Source organism: Protopterus annectens, chromosome 1.part0 (genome assembly GCF_019279795.1).
Source record: "Protopterus annectens isolate FY-2018-M chromosome 1.part0, PAN1.0, whole genome shotgun sequence".
In the NCBI taxonomy this organism is placed as follows: domain Eukaryota; kingdom Metazoa; phylum Chordata; order Ceratodontiformes; family Protopteridae; genus Protopterus; species Protopterus annectens.
In genome coordinates this window covers 290,576,762-290,594,203 of record NC_056725.1, presented here as the reverse complement: position 1 = coordinate 290,594,203, position 17,442 = coordinate 290,576,762, and the positions used below count along the sequence as shown (strand labels likewise).

Sequence of the window (17,442 nt, the reverse complement as noted above, 5' to 3'; positions counted from 1 at the left end):
CAACCACAGAAACTAGGATGCTGCAACAATTTATTCTTCCGGTACCTCGGCTGAATGCCTTCAGAGGAATAATCACAGAAACAGTTGCTGCATCTTATATACTTTGCATCACACCAATCAATTAATTAATCAATTACAGAAAGTTAATAGATCCAAAGAGTTAAGGAGACCCTACATATATAAATACCATATAAGTTACCTAGAAAAACATCAAAAAACAGTCACAATATAGATGTAAAAAAATTACAATAATAACTTGTAATTAAATAGTAAGATTAATTTCTAAATTCAAACCCCTTGGGGTAGTGTATATTGTTGGTTGTGGATGTGTTCCACCCAAATATTACATAGGTCAAACCAAACGCCAATTGAAGATACGTATTTTGGAACACATGGGCAATGTTCGTAATGTTAGGATGGACAGTCCGATTTCTGAACACTTCAATACAGTTCACAATGGTATGATGGATTCTTTATTTTTTGTGCTTTAGCTAAACCCAATTTATATAATGCTGGAAATTATTTGCAAAATTTGTTGAATCTGGAAAGTAGATTCATATTGAAATTTGGTACCTTGAAACCAAGGGGTTTGAATTTAGAAATTAATCTTACTATTTAATTACAAGTTATTATTGTAATTTTTTACATCTATATTGTGACTGTTTTTTGATGTTGTTTTTCTAGGTAACTTTCTTATATGGTATTTATATATGTAGGGTCTCCTTAACTCTTTGGATCTATTAACTTTCTGTAATTGATTTAATTAATTGATTGGTGTGATGCATAGTATATAAGATGCAGCAACTGTTTCTGTGATTATTCCTTTGAAGGCATTCAGCCGAGGTACCGGAAGAATAAATTGTTGCAGCATCCCAGTTTCTGTGGTTGGTTTGATGGTCATTCAGTACCTTGTTGCGTTTATAAGAAGCACAAAATGTAAAAAAACGTTGTTTAAAGATGCAAAGAATAGGTAGAATGAGAAAAGTATGATGGACAATAAAGAAACCAGTGTGTGTGTTTAGGTTAAAAATAATTCCTATTGGTTGGAAATGAATGACAATTATACAGCTGAGGATTTTTTTTTATGAAAGGCTATAAAGAATGACTTTTTACAATAAATGCAGATAAATTGTTGATTGTAACTTGGGCATTTAGATTTATAAAATACTCACATGACTAAATGATTAAGAGATTCTTGGGATATTTTACACAAGATTAAACGAGAATTTTATAGTGGCAGTGTTAATTTTACAACAATGGATGTAATTGATTTATTCAGCTGAATACCATTTACACAGGGACTTGTACTTTCACTCGGCTCTTTTAAGCCTTACAAGTCTAGAAAATAGGCTTATAAACCTCCTTATAAATTTAATGGAAATTAATTTACATAATTTATTTTTACAAAGGAGAATATTATAAACAGCTTAAGGGAGTAGCCTTGGATGCAGCATGTGCCCAGTATATGCGAGCCTGATGATGTACAGCTGGGAACTTGAATATATTTTAAACTCAAGCTTCATTTTACACTGGAAGTTTTATTCTAGGTTCCTGGATGACATTTTTATTTTCTGGAATGGCCCACCTCCCCGACAGAATAGTGAAGTTTATCTCATATTTGAATGAACTGACAATTTTTTAAAAGTTTACCTTCCAAACGGGTAAAAACAGTGTAAACTATCTAGATGTGACCATTTACAAGGATATCAGTCTGAACAGATTTGAAACTGTGATTTATAGGAAACCCACATTTTCTAATACCTATTTGAACTTTGGTAGTACTCACCCCTACCATATTAGAAAGAACTTAGTTACACAGCAGTTAGTCAGAGCTGCCAGGATGTGCTCTAACCTCAAGCTTTTTAAGGAAGAACATGAGAAGATTCACAGCATGTTTTTAGAGAGGGGTTACCCAGAAAAATTATTATCCACCATTGGGAAACAAATACTGAAGGACTGAGGGTCAAATCTTCCACTCTGGAACTTTATTGACGAGTAAACCCACTGCATCAAAAACTAATTCTACAAACAAATTTTCACAGGCTCTGATACTCCAATACATTGAACAAAGTAAGCACATCAAAGACATAATTAAGAACAACTGGAGTATATTTAAGATGGATGACTATGTTTACCGTAAATTGGAAGAGAAACCCAGCTTCATACACAAAACAAGGATGAACATTAAGAAACTTTTAGAACACAATCAGTCTGGTAGACATAATACTGATTTTGGGACCAAAAAATGTGGGACCTATTGGACCCCCCCAAATATCACATTGGATTGCTACACAAGCATTAAGATCAGTTTAGTTAAAGGGAGCTGTCATACCAAGGGGGTGATTTACTTAGCAAAGTGTACCAATTGTCCCACTTTTTATGTCAGAAAGCCTGATCGGGCCTTATGGGAAAGGATGTACAAAAACAACTACAATATAAAAAAACAAAACCACTAACAGTGCATTGTATTAGCATTTTGTGGCATGCTATGGTTTTAAGACATTTGTATTTGACATCCTAGATATCACTCCTATTGATGAAAGGGGAGGAAACTGGAAAAACTTTTTAGAATATAATGAGTTAAATTGTGGCGTGCTAAGGTTTTAAGAAATTTGTATTTGCCATCCTAGAGATCACTCCTATTGATGAAAGGGGAGGAAACTGGAAAAACTTTTTAGAATATAAAAAGTTAAATTACATCTGCATTGAAAATGAAGATTGAGATACTTTGAACACTGTAACTTTTTTATAAGTTTTTATATAAGCTTTTAGTAAGTCTCATTAGTTTTACAAGCTTTTTTCAAAGTTGTTTCTTAAGCTTTATGTAAGTTTTTTTTAAGATTGTTAAGACTTCAGTATGAGGAATCATTATTGGTATGACTAACATACAATTTTTTTACATATTTATTTCATTTACTACTTACTTGAGTGGAGATTTCATTGTTAGGCAACTGAATGACTACTGAGATCACATTTCATCTTATGCTTCTACCAGTTTTCGATGGCAACTGAATTTTGATTGGTTCCTTAAAGTTATGTGACAACTGAACATGTTATAGAGCAACTGCATTTTGTAATGGATAACTAGTTCTGATGAAACCCTATCAATAAGGATAAAAGTGCTTAACTTTTAACTGTTTTGCTTGAAAGATACTTTCTTGAACAAATTAAAACAATTCTTTTTGTTTTAATACGCTCGTTGATGGTTGTTTGTTAACACCAACTGAGTAATTTATCAGGACTGGGAGAACGCTATGAGAGCATTTTGATTTATTTGGAAAAAACAAAACTTACTTGAGTTAAAGGAGCTACAGCCGCAGGAGCAGTGGGGCTTATCCTGTTGCTGGTCATTTTTTTAACTGAATTTTATTGGTTTTAAACATAGAGAAAAGCAAAGTAAAGCAATATAAAAAAGAGGGAAAGAGCATAAACATAAAATAAAACAAATTAACAATATAAAACAGATGTCACTACTACAGATATTATATACATGCTCAGCTAACTTCTAATAAATCCTATCACTACAGCATAATTGGATTGCCAGTTCTAACATTTTGAAATAGGTCAAGAGGCCCAATATTTAGCTTTCAGGTGCTGTCAAGCTAATTAAATCACATATTTATCCTCTCCACAATGTCCTGAAACTATCTCAAATAACTTTTCATTCTTCAGGGATGTAAGGGTTGGTGGTTGCTTCTTTGTAAGAGTATAAGACCTACTTAACAGATCAAATTGTAGTAAAGTGATCGGAGAGGTAGATTTCCAATTATAGCACAGAACCACGTTACAGCACTTGCCAGATCCCATCCAGTGTTAATCTCTTTCACTGTTGCTGGTCATTGCTATAGTAATCCTCTTTTTCAGAGTAGGATTGAAAGTGATCCCGTGTAGTGTGTGGTCCAGGGAAAAAGATGGAATGAGGGCAGAGTGGACAGCATACAGCAACGTTAATTATCCTAGCCATGGCAAGTTTAAACTCAAAAAAATGTACTTTATTTGTGTCATAGTGACTAGTCTTATGATTTTATGACTAGAGCTGTCTTGAAGTAACCGGCTTCAATTAAGTATGTGCTTAATGTAATGAACACAGTAACACATGTGTGATCCTCTGATAACAATTCTGGCACATCACATATGGACTGTTCTGTTTAAAATGTTACTGACTGGTATAATCTTGCAAACTGCTCATGATTGTCCATAAACAAAAAAAAATAGGAAAGAAAGAAAGAAAATTAAAACAATATATAATAACAATAAATACGTTGCAGATAATTTATTTGGGCATGTTGCATAACTAACTTGAAAGTTGAGCCTTCTGTTAACCCCTAACCCTACTGAAGTAATGATTACTACGATGGCCTGGGCTTAGTCGTACATCACCAGAAAAATTGGCAACTTGTCAACTTTTAAAGCCTGCTTTTTTGATTCTGTGAGGGGGTACATAGTGTTGAATTATTTAAAGTGTAGTATTACTACGATGCACATTTGATATAGCAAATGTTGACATTAGAAGACATTTTCTGAAAAGAGTTTTGCGTACAGATCACTGGAATGTTTTTGTCTGAATTCCATGAGGGTGTGCTGTGACTTAAACAAACAAATAAATAGTTGAGTTTTTTTTTTATAGTTTGTATTTCTGACACCAACATCCACTGCTGTTTTTTTAACTGTACTAGAAAATGGATTGTTCCCGTGTTATCTTAGGAATAGCAATACTGTCAAGGGTAGCTTCAGGTGAGATAGGAGAGACAACTGCTGTGGGGGGGATCAGAACTACACTTCTCAATACTGCCTTCAGTCTGAAGAAATGTTTTCTGTTGTAATTATTCCTACTTTAAAAAGAAAATCAGGTGGTGGAACTCACACAATCGGTGGAAAGTTTGAGAGATGCAACATAGCTGGAAGTCTGTGGAAAGTTGATAAAAATCTGTTGGATGTGCAGTTGCAAACAGTATTTTCTATCATGTATAGTGCTCTTTTCTCAGATTAGTGTTGCTATGCTGCTAATACAGTAGGAGTAAATGAAGCAGTGGTTTCACTTCAAAATATACGTGCTGTATTCATAAATGCAAGCTTCACAGTAGAGTTCCTGTCACTTAGGCTTATGTTGTACCACAGAAAGAAGCAGGTGGAGTTAATACATTTTACACTGACCTCTAGTATACAGGGAAACTCATCTGGTGTAGCAACTGATGTAGAACAGCCCCTCACTGTGCTAGTATTTTGATATACTGCAGTCATAGAATTATATGCTTACTTACTAAAGAATGATTATGAACACATCTCATATATAAATATGTAATTATTAACGTCTTGCTTTTTATTTGTGTATATTTTTGTTTTGTTTGTAAATACAGTTGATATAAAAAGTGTACACACCCCTGTTAAAATGCTAGGTTTTTGTGGTATAAAAAAATGAGACCACAATAAATAATTTCAAAACTTTTCCCACGTTTCCCACCAGATTTGTTTGTTTTTCAATTGAATTGTACAAGTTATAGGTCACATTAAAGGTGGGAAAAGTTTTGAAATGATTTATTGTGGTCTCATTTTGTTTATATCACAAAAACCTGGCATTTTAACAGAGGTGTGTACACTTTTTATATCCACTGTATGTATTATTTAACTTTTCTGGATTGGTTAAGATGCTTAACTTACAGGCACAAGGCAGTGTTTGACTCTCAGTTTTCTTCACTGTATAGTTTTTGGCTAAGCATGTAATAATCTGTAGACTGATTAGAATTTCCGTATAAAAACTTGTTTAACTTTTACATATTTAAATTAGACTGTTGTATATGTATTTGCACTTTGTATATATTAGCTTCTGGCTTGAAATGTAACTGAAAGGTACTTGGAGCAGCTTACATTTCTGGCCAGCAAACTTAATAAATAAATGTTACATTGAGGGATGGCATTATTGCAGTACACTTCATTTATTTTCTTTTTTAATTCCCCAGGAAGACTATGACCGCCTGCGACCATTGTCTTACCCTATGACAGATGTATTCCTTATCTGCTTTTCAGTAGTGAACCCTGCCTCGTTCCAAAATGTAAAGGAAGAGTGGGTGCCCGAGTTAAAGGAATATGCACCAAATGTGCCATTTCTATTAATAGGAACCCAGGTATGCTGGTTCTGATTTTTGTTTCTGGACATGAAGGTTCTTTCATAGTAAAACTGTTCAAGCTGATGTATATTAGTCTGCTTTTAATATTTCTGGTCAGATAATAATTATGTATCTTGTCAAAAGAAGACTAAGAACATTTAAGTAAATAAAACAGTTTTTCTTGTAGTTTCATTGCATTGACCTAGAGTACCTTATGATACCAGTAAGGCATAACAGAAGAGCAGAATAGTGTATTATGTTGTCTGTCTCCTTTGGCTAAACTTATGTGTGAAGTTTGCCAGTGTCCGTCCCTATTCTGGATTGTTTATAGTCACTTTTTGTGTATGGCTCAAGTCATGTCTGCAAATGACCTAACGACAAGTTCACTTAAATAGACAAAATAGAATAATTCTCAAGTAGGCAGATGGCTTGAAACTCGTTACAGCTATGTAACTTGAGGCAGATATAATGAATTAAAAAGGTTTATTTAAAATTTGGGTTCTCATACCACTCTTAGAGAAATCCCCATGTTGTACACAAATTACAGTGAACCAAGATGGCTACTGAGGTGGAGCTTGTTAAAAGAGAGAACAGCTTAGGATACAGTTGTTGAAAAAAAGAAGAGAGATCAGTTAAGTGCCTGTGTTCTGATCCGTTACAGGCAAACAAGCCTGATTTAGATATGAACCTTCATTAAACAGTGAGTTATTTTCAGTTTCTGGGGAATGCAACATGAACTGTGTTTCATATCATCTGGAATTATTGATGATTCCTTCCATCTGCCCCAAAGTAAAAGAAGATTGTGAGTCTTGAAATGACATAGATGTGTGATGGCATTATTACGACTTTAAATGGATTTACATTAAGGTATGAAGATTTGAGGCTGACCATTTCTGCTGAATCTCACTCCTAGCCAGGTACAGAAACTGACCCCTGAATTTGTTAACTCTGCAGATAAAACAAGTAGTAAAGTCTCAAAAACAAATGTGCTGCTTACCCAATGACCTGCACATCATGTGACACCTGATCTCCTGCATCTCACTATTACCGGTTTTACAGTTGTCTAATGAGGATTGACTCACTTTTAGAGCTTATGCGGTTCACTATTTCTGAGGTGTTGAAATCAAAAGCATTTGTGTTGGTGGGAAATCTCAATATAGTACTGAAAAACACAGATTGTAGTGGGATAGATCACATGTTAACATCACATACTCTATATGCAGCAGTGGAGAAAAGCACAAGTTACAGTATGTGCAGGGTAAGAACTTGCTGAAGAAAAATTGCCCATATTGCCTTTATTTCTGTCAAATAACCATGGTTGTAAGCAGACAACAATTTTGTAAAGAAGTCTGCAATGTTGTTGCAATCGAGAAGCATTGAGATGTTCACTGTTAAATCCTGAGAAATGTCATCAAATTAGTTATCTGGTCTGAAAGATTACTTTGACTTTTGTCACAGTATTTTGAGTACTGTCTAACACTGTCCCCATATATTCTGAATGAACTGACTGCAACATGTCTTTTGACTGCATAGCTAATAATTGGATCAGGGGCACTTCCAGTGACTGAGGTGTTGTATATGTGCCCATGGATTCATGAATACTTTAAGGTCTGATTATGTGATCTTCAGAAGGAAGTTGTTTTACCACTTATGGGAACAGTGAACTGCTCATAGTAGCAGAAAATAAACTGATCCTTGGATCCCAGAAAATGAGAGCGCCACAACAATTTTTAGGTTCATAGGTAGGTACTAGGCTATCTGCCCGAGGGCATTTATAAGCCTAGCCAGAGTGTGTCGGCTTTCGCCACCCCATTGATTAATTAACTGATCCTCTGTCAAGCAGAGTCAATGAAGTGATCCCAGGGGTGTATTTTCTGTTACCCATCCACTAATCAAGGTTCCTCTTGAAGAGTGTTAGTGAGGGGCTCTGCTTGATGTAATTTGGAATTTTGTTCCAAAGCATGGGGCATCTCTTTTCACACTGAAGCAGCCACTATAGCTAAAATATTTATTAGACAGTATATGCATGTATCTGTTGTCACATGAAATCCCACTGTGGGACTAATCTTAATCTATAAGGAAAGATGGAGGGGAAGGGGTCCTGGATCAAGTATAGAACATAGTACAGTAAGAGTTCTAAATAAAGCTTTCTTATAGAGTGGCAGATGGAAAGGTGCAGTCTGTCCATTGACGAACTGAATGAGTCTATACCTCACTACCATATTTCTCAACCTGCAGATATTGAAAAGTATGTACATAAACACTGTTGAGATCAGTAATGTACTCTAGAATCTTTTCTTTGTTACTTTACTAAGCTTATAAAGGGCATGAAAAACCTCAGTTATTTGCCAGAGTAAACGAGGAGTCTCTTCACTTGTTACAGGCTGTTCAGAGGCTATTTGATCAGTGTTTACTACTGTCAAAAGTAATGAAGTCTTAATGTGGAATAAATAAACATCACACCACTAGTAAGACTTGACAGGCTGGTATTACTCTAGTCTGTGATTCGAAGACTCATATAAACCTAAAATCTAAAATTTCCATCAGAGTCTCAAAAAAATGGAGTGTTACTTATGTTTGCTAAAAATATTGAATCACTTAGGAATTTTAAAGGGCATATCTACACTCCGGCAAGGTTGCTTTCATTGGGTGACTTTTACTGGATTTTGTACAATCGTAGTTTGTCAAAAATGCATTGACTTGTGTAGAACAAGGTTAGTGGTACACTGCAGTTTTTTTTTTAAAACTGTTCCTGACTGTAGTATGTGAATGGAGGTGCACCCCCTGCAAAATACATTTTTTCTGTTAATGTTTTTTTTTTTTTTTTGAATCACACTCCTCAATATTCAAAAAATCGATGGAGTGACTTGTTAAGTTGACAGATTGTAAGGAAGCTCCATTTCTGAAATCAGATCACTGAAACTACTTGTTTTAAAAATAATGCAAAAGTTGTTTTAAGAGAACATATCCTCATTGTTTTAAATCATCAGTTCCAAGATCACAGTTTGGGGGAATTAAAATATTTTGTCTCATGGCAGACTTAGAGTGAAAAGACTGTTGAATTTATAGGTCTTTTCAGTATCTCTTCATGTTCAGAGACTTATAAACATTTATTAAACTGGCCTGCTGTATAGCTGAGCACGACAGAGACTTTTGGAATGGTGCCAGAACTCTGCTTTGTAGTAACTGTACCACAGTTTTAAAGGCTTTGGATTTTAAGCTCCAGCTAAAGAATGCCAAGTGTAAGATGGTTAGGATTGATTTTGAGGCTATTGGTGTATTTGGCCAGTGTAAATACCATGTTCACAGACAAGAGGGTGATACATGCCATCAGTGTTTATTTTGTGCTAAAGGTGCTATATGCACAATATTGTGCGGATGGATTTCACGGCACAAGTGAAGTCTTTTAGCAGACTGAAAGCAATTTCTTGATGTTTGAGTATAATTGCTTACATCATCTTTCTCTTTGTGTAACACATTAAATCACAAAACTTTTTTATTTTCTCTTTGTCCATAAAATTCCATCCAGTGTTTTGCAAGCAATTTATTCTCATATCTGGGAATATATGATGCAGGTGATTTCCAAAGTGAGAGCATGTGGTCTGTATGGACATGAGCATAACAAATGAATCCACACATCAGACATGTGACAGTTCATTCAGTTGTAGTAAAGATAAATATGGGACAACATATGTAGTAAAGAATAAGAGAAAAAGCAAGCTTGAGTTCATGGAAGTAATACACTTCACATGTTTTTGTGGTTCATAAAAGGAGAACGCTTGCATCAGTCTCTGACTGCAGCAAACTCTTGATGCATCATGGAACCCAATTCTTTAAAAGTTGAGATCCTTGCAAACTCCTTACTGATGCTTCTTTAGTTATATTTAAATGCTCTGTGTCAGCGTAACTGCGTGTGACTTACAGGAGAGTCTTTTTGCGCTTCTCTGGAGGTGAAAGTAGTATTGGTGAAGTGAGCTGAGAAAGCAGTTATACTGGTGGGGTAATAATGACTGTAATCTGGTTCAGCCAGTACCTTTTGGTAAGTCACAGCTACTGAGTTAAGATTGAAGGCTCTTACTTATGGAAAGGGTTAGCACTTGAACAGCAAGTCTTTTGTCTCCTTCTTTCATTTTTTTTGCCATTTTATGTGTTGTTTATTAAGTTGTCATATTGTCTTTGCTGTTAAAAGTTGTGTATAACGTAGCATCACTAAGGATCACACAGTATTTTATACAATAGTGAAAATGCAAATTGTTGTTGGTTATTGACACTGAAGGAAGGTGTTCCTGAAAGAAAGGTTTGTGGCAGTCCTGTGTAAGTTTAGGATTTTTTTTAGTTCAGGATGGTGACCAGTACTGGCAGAACATGAGACCCCTACACCTGTGTCATGACTTGCCCTGTGAAATAATAATTGCACTGTTTGCAGTGCATGGAAGCGTGACCATTAACAGTAAGCACATGAAGCCTGAAAGCCCTTATGGTCTTGTCTTATGTCAGCTGCTCTAATAAGTCATGCAGGTAAGATAGCTGGCATGTGAAAATCCATGTCAGTGCAACCCATGCAGGTAACCCAATGCCTGTGGAATGATTAGAGTGTAACCTGGAGCCCAGACATGAGTACAGAGTGCCCCTGCATCGTCAGTGGGATATGCATCTGACACCATGAAACACACACAACTGGCTGCTGACATTGTTTAAATGCTGAAGCAGTGGGAAATGTTTTTGCACCTAGTTAACCACACCTTTAAAATATGCATCTCAACATTTTACATACCACGTCTAATGAAGTTTGTATGTTAGATAAATTAAATTCCACTGGAGCTATTACCTTGCATATTTCTCCACTGCTGTATTTGAAATGACTAAAAACACACCATTACTGTTTTAACTTTAAAGAGAGACATTCCATAATTTGCTCTGCTGAACAATTTACTTCCAGCAGGATCTGCTCAGAAGATGTCTGTTGGTTTAGACCAGCTGACATAAGACAAGACCATATGGGCTTTCATGCTTCACGTGGTTACTGTTAGTAATCTGTAAACCTTAATGGTCATGCTTCCATGCATTGCAAACAGTGCAGTAATATGGGTGGCAGGAACTGGCATTGTTATTTCCCAGCATGCCTGCCTGTGTGCCTCCTTCAGGATCTGGCATTGTTGCTCCCTAGCATGCCTGCCTCTGTGCCTCCTTTGCTCTAGACTTGAGAGCAGCCTTTACTTTTTCCTCTTTTAAGGATTGATACTGCTTCTGATCTCTGAAGATTGATGAATAGTTTAAAACATCTGACGAGGAAGGACAAAGTTTTTCATCTTTTGGGGTCTATTTTCATCCTCTTAACTGTAGACCTATTAGTTTCCCCAAGGACTCCTAATTGCTTTAGCATGGGTTACACCATGTTAACAACTGGTGAATAGACAATGGCGTTACATTAAATATGAAAAATGTAGCATGGTTCAAATTCCCCCTAGTCTGTCTTGTTTTGCCCTCCTTGAGGCAGGAGGGAACTTTTGAATGGGGGATTCTGACTAGCTTGTAATGGTCTGAAGAATGCCTAATGCTTACCAGTGAACCTATGTTCAGGCAGCACAGGAAAACAGATAGTCTGGTGTTGTTGACTGACCTCTAAAATGTACTGGATTACATGTAAGTCTGTGAGTCTGAGGACTCTCCACAGAGAGGTCCCATGAATGGCAACCACAGCCATCAGACTATCTGGAATTAATGACTGCTGCAGAAGAGGGGACAGTCAGCACTAGATCATCAGATGTGATGATCAGGGCACTGGACACAGAAGAGGAAGGGTGCAGTCAGTGGTAAGTCATATTAGATATCAGGGGGGGCGTTGGTCACTGGATCATGAGGGATGAGCAGAAGCTAGTGGGAAGATACAAGTACATGGTTCCTACAAATGGCGGCAGACTGCATTTACAATGAAAACTTTTTTGCATTTGCATTTGCAGTTGTTGATTTCAGATCAAAGTGGAGTACTGCATACAGTAGCTAAATAAGTTGGTCAGACTAGACTGAGGGGCAGCTTTGGGCTGGGAACAACCCAATGATCATGGGTTGCAGTTTAATACAAATGGCTGATTGTACATCACTGAACATGCTTCCCAGCTGTCCTGCATCACTTTGAGTACTAGAGATAAACACACTTTCTGACCCATCCTAGCCACTGCTTGTGTACAGAACATTCCTCATTTGGATGATTATTCCTTCCCACCAGCTTGACAACCATTCAGGCTTATTTAAAATTCCTGATTACCATTGTACAGGAAGATCATTAGTCTTTCATGGTGTGGGTAGGGATGGCCTACCAAATAAAAGGTAGTACTGGAATTAACGTGGCTGAGGAAAAGGGAAAAGGAATAAATGCATCTCATAGGTTCACAGGTGTGTACTAGGCTAATGGCCCTTGGACCTTTACAAGCCTAGCCATAGAATTACTCTGGCATTGTGCCACCCGACCTTAGTTCCCAGTGCCTCTGTCGAGTAGAGCCACTGGAGTGATACCCGGGGTGAATGTTCTGTTTCCCATCCACTCATCAAGATTTCCCTTGAAGAGGGTCAGTGAGGTCCAGTTATGAGGTGTGAGGGAAGTCTGTTCCATGGCATGGGCAGTCTCTGGGTTATGAACCTGTCCTTCCAGCATGTTCTGTTGATTGTGGTAATGAGGTTGAAGTCTCTGGACCGTGTGGTGCAAAGGGATTGGGATTTCTTTAGATGTAGCATTTCTAACAGAGCTGGGTCAGACATGGCTTTGTAAGTCAAGCAGAGATTGCCTCTAAGTAGCCGATATGAGACAGAGAATAGTTGTAATTTTTTGAGTCTGTCCATGTAGGACAAGTGTTTAAGGCCTAGGATTCTCTTTGTGAGGTACTTTTGTGGCCTCTCCAGTTGTTGCAGGTATCTAGTGAAGTACATGCCAAATGGGGCATTGTACTCAATGATTGGCCTAATGAGAGAAGAGTAGAGGGAGACAGTGACCTCTTTCTTCCTGGATGCAAAACCCTTAGTAATGAGATGTGCCACACAGAAGGACTTTCTGACCACAGTCGCAATGTGGTGATCAAAACAGAGGCTGCTGTCAACCTGTGTTCCCAGATCTCTTATAACATCTTCTGTGTTTAGTGGACTACCATCAGTGTGGTAATTAATGGGAACTGGGTTTTTCCTAAAGGGGATGACGACACATTTTTTTGGCATTGAGCTTAAGGCCATGGTTCTGACACCAGTCATTGGTCTCAGTGAGGCTATTCTGTAGGATGTCAACTTCACTTGGGGAGTTAATAATAGCTCCCAACTTGCAATCATGTGCGAACTTTGTCAGCCAGAGTCCCTTCATGTTGGCCTGGACTTCAGAGAAGTAGATACCAAACAGGAGAGGATCCAGAACTAAACCCCCTGGGACTCCACTCATGACTAGTCAGCAGTCTGACTTGGAGTCAGCTACTTTCACACCGTGGGTCTGTCTGTGAGCCAGTGTGCAACCCACCTAGTGATATAGGGGTTGATGCCTACCTTAATGAGTTTTTCTGTGATTCCTGAGTGGGGAATGGTATCAAAAGCCTTGGCCAGATGAAAGTAGGCTGTATGAACCACCTTGCCTTCCTCCACAGCTCTGATGACTGACTCAAAGTCGACCAAGTTGAGCAGGCATGATCTACCCTTCACAAAACCAAACTGTGTGGGATCCAGAGTTTGGAGATTCCGTATATCCTTGTTTATTAGGTCTATGATGATGCGTTTCATAGCTTTGCATATCAGACTCATCAGGCTAATGGGTCAATAGTTCCCAGGGTCTGTAGTCGTTCCTCCTTTGTGGAGAGGGATGACTGTAGCAATGCGACATTCGGTAGTGACAAAGCCTGAGATGGGGCTGTGATTGAACAGGACACACAGGTGAGGTGCCAGTTCAATCTGTAGTTAATGTAGAGCACAACCAGGGATATTGTCAGGTCCCATAGAAGCTGTATTCTTGGCCGTGGACAGTGCTGTTTAACCTGTGCAGCAGTAATACTGGGTGCCTGGCAATCTACTGGTATTGTGATTGGTCCTTTGGTGGGGAGTGGCAAAGTTGGCACTGAATCTGTCGGTCAGTATACTGGCAATATCTGTTGGATTGGTATAGTAGGTACCATTGTGCAGTAGCTCAGAGCAAATCTGGGTATTTCCATGAAGATTCTTTACATAACTATAGAAGGCCTTGTGGTTGTCTTTACTATCTCCTGCAATTCTGTTTTCTTAGCTAGCTTTAAAGGATTTGATGAAGGATCTCAACCTTTTGTTGAGGCTGATAAGGGAGTTTTTCCAGTCTTGGGACTTCACCTTATTCTCTATCAGTTTCATCCTCCTGTTGTAAAGTTTGTTTATGGCAGGGGACCACCAGATTGGTTTCCTTTTTTTGGAGGAGAGTGTCTTGGTTCTATTCGGTATGGTGAGATCCATGCATTTGTGCACGTGTTCATACACTACATTGGTGTATGATTCTGCAGTCACACAACTATTCTCCATTTGCATGGGTGCCGTGAAGTTAGCCACCTCTGTTTTTAGGAGCCCAACGTTAGCTTTGGAGAAGTTTTTCATGGTGGTTACCTTTGTGGTGGGAAGGGGGATAGATGTGGATTTCCAAGGTGATTAGTTTGTGGTCAGATCTAACCAGGGAGGAGCTGACTGTTGGTGTAGAGCAACGGTCACCCAGGTTAGTAATGACCAGGTCAAGAATGTTGCTACCTCTAGTGGGGGTAAGAATGAGCTGGTCCAGGGTATTGGAATTAATGAACTCCAGGAAACTTTGGGCAAGTGTATTGGTACATGAGTAGTTTACCCAGTTAATGGAGGGGTAGTTGAAGTTTCCTAGTTAAGAGAGTGTTAGGTTGGACCCTAATATTCTTCAGGGTGCTTAGGAATGTGGAATGCGAGTCTTGGGACATGGTTGGGGACCTATAGCAGGCTACGACCTGAATCGCTGTCTTACCCAATGTTACCTGCACCTGAAGTATCTCTGATGCATTATGTTGGGCTACCAGTCTGGAGGTGTGCGCATCCTTTATGAATACGGAAACGCCACCACCTTTGCAACTTTGATCTAAGTTCTGGGGCCGAAAGGTGTGGAATGAGTTGTAGCCTGGTAGTGCAGGGGTGCTTTCTGCTGCCTTGAACCAGGTCTCTGTTACAGCACAAATGTCGATGTTCTCCATTTTAAGGAGTGCCTTGAGCGAGTGCATTTTGAGATTTGGATTTCTAGCATTGAGCAAAATGACCCTCAGATTACATTTATTTGTAACTGCTACAGTGATAATTTGGTCTTTGGAACACCGCCTAAAAAAGGCACTATAGGGGTAGCAAGAGCCTTGGCCAGTATCTGGAAGCTCAGGGGTGACAGATACAGGCCACCTCTAGCAAAGCATGGAGGTTTGTCAATCATGTCATCCCAGGCAGACAGATACTGGATCCCCTTAGAATGACACCAGAAACTTAGCCAATTGCTGAAATCAATCATTTTCTGCTTGTATTGTGGTATCATTCTTGGTGATGGTATGATGCTGCTCAGGTCTAGGGTTATACCCGCCTGGGCTACATAATCAGAGAGTTCCTCCATGTCTCTTTTCATGTAGTCCAGGGAGGTACATCTCGGGTCATTCACACCCACATGTACAATGACAGAGTCATATTTGTACCTGTTGTTGAGGGACCTGAGTGCGTGCGTTATGTGGCGGATCCTGGCACCTGACAGGCAGCTAACTGTTACTTTCTCCTTATTCAACCTAATTAGTGGGACATCAGTGTCTCTCACTATCTTCTTCACTAATGGTGCAAAAATAGAACCAGTCAAACAGGCAAAACCTCTCGGTGTTACAACAGATAATGGCCTAAAGAGCGATAAACATATAGCACTAACAATCAAAAAAGTGCACATAAAACTTGGTTCAGTCTGTAGAGCAAAACCCTGTCTAACAGACTGTGCCAGCTTAGCTACTGCTAGATCCCACATCCTATCCACCCTTCTTTACTGTTCCCAAATCTGTACCAACCTACATAAATAAGATTTGAATAACCTTGAAACCTGTTGTAATAAAATAGCTAAATTCATGTCAAACCTACCTCCCAGATCTCATCATTGTATAGCTCTTCACCACCTTAACTGAATAGAACTCCCCAGCTTACTATCTCTTAACCAGCTAATTATTGCCCATACAATCATCCACAATCTGAATCTGAAACCCTGCTCTAGCCGACCTCGTTCAACCTCACACAAACTTTAAGTCCCTTAGGTTATCCAATAAACTCATGTTCAGTGTAACCAAATCTCATAACCATCATGGAGACTCCTTATACTCATAAAACTGCCAAATCATGGAACTCTCTTCCCCATTGTATTCTCTACCCCTGATACACATACTTTCAAACAGTCCTAAAAGGATATTATTCTACACACCGGCTGTGTTCCTGCACATCTTCAGGCTAATAACAGTCCTGTACTATCTCTTTTCATTAATCTTCTCTACCTATGCCTGTTACACACTAAACTGGCTTCTGTAATTTTTTCTTTGAATGTTCCACAAGAAGTAAAGTGTTGAGTGATTTATATCTCGAACCCATTATGATTTATTTTTATTTGTGTTTTTACCACTGTTCTGTATCTGCCTTGTTTCATCTGTATTGTATTTTTCACTCTGTAAATATTTTTTATTTGTACTTTTCTCTTTTATTCACTGTACTACTTTTGTATTTGTAATTTATTTTTTGGAGCTTTTCCCCAAGCTATCACATGAAAACTGGTTTCTAGCCCAGTTGGACACTACCCAGTAACTACAAGTTAATTAATATATAAAATAAATAAACCTTTATCATACCTGCTGTGACCTCATCTGAGCCTGCTGCATTCCATGACTTCATTTTCCTTAGTGCTGTACTTACTTCTTTTATGGTGGGCTCCTCCTTTTCTCTCATCACAGGCTGTGTCTGGGGTAGTACAGCTTCTGTGGGGTTTTCTTCATTCAGAAGTTGCTGGAAGTACTCAATCCATCTTGTCTTTGATATCCTGTGGACTGGTGAGCAGGTTGTTGCTGGCATCCCCTATGAAGGGTGACTGACTATCTTCTTTATATTTCTCTTTTTGCCTTGCAACCTGATATAGTTTCTTTGTGCTATCTACTGAGTCATTTTCCCAAAGTTGGTAGAGTGCCTCTGATGCCTTGTTGTTTACAATTGCAACTGACATCTTAGCCACTTTGTTAGCCAACCAGCATTCCTTTCTAGCCTGGTCTGTCTTTTCTGTCTCCCACATCTTCCTGCACTCCTCCTTTCTTTTGATGACTTCCTGAACTTCTGCATT

The 17,442-nt window shown here is 38.4% G+C and overlaps 1 protein-coding gene across 1 annotated transcript in view; it reads left to right on the top strand.

Moving 5' to 3' along the window:
• Positions 1 to 17,442, top strand: part of RHOQ (ras homolog family member Q) — a 792,805-nt gene that overhangs the window by 499,313 nt on the left and 276,050 nt on the right. The window contains exon 3 of the mRNA XM_044059848.1: positions 5,958 to 6,122. Coding sequence (XP_043915783.1) covers positions 5,958 to 6,122 — 165 coding nt within the window. The remainder of the gene's footprint in view (positions 1 to 5,957; positions 6,123 to 17,442) is intronic.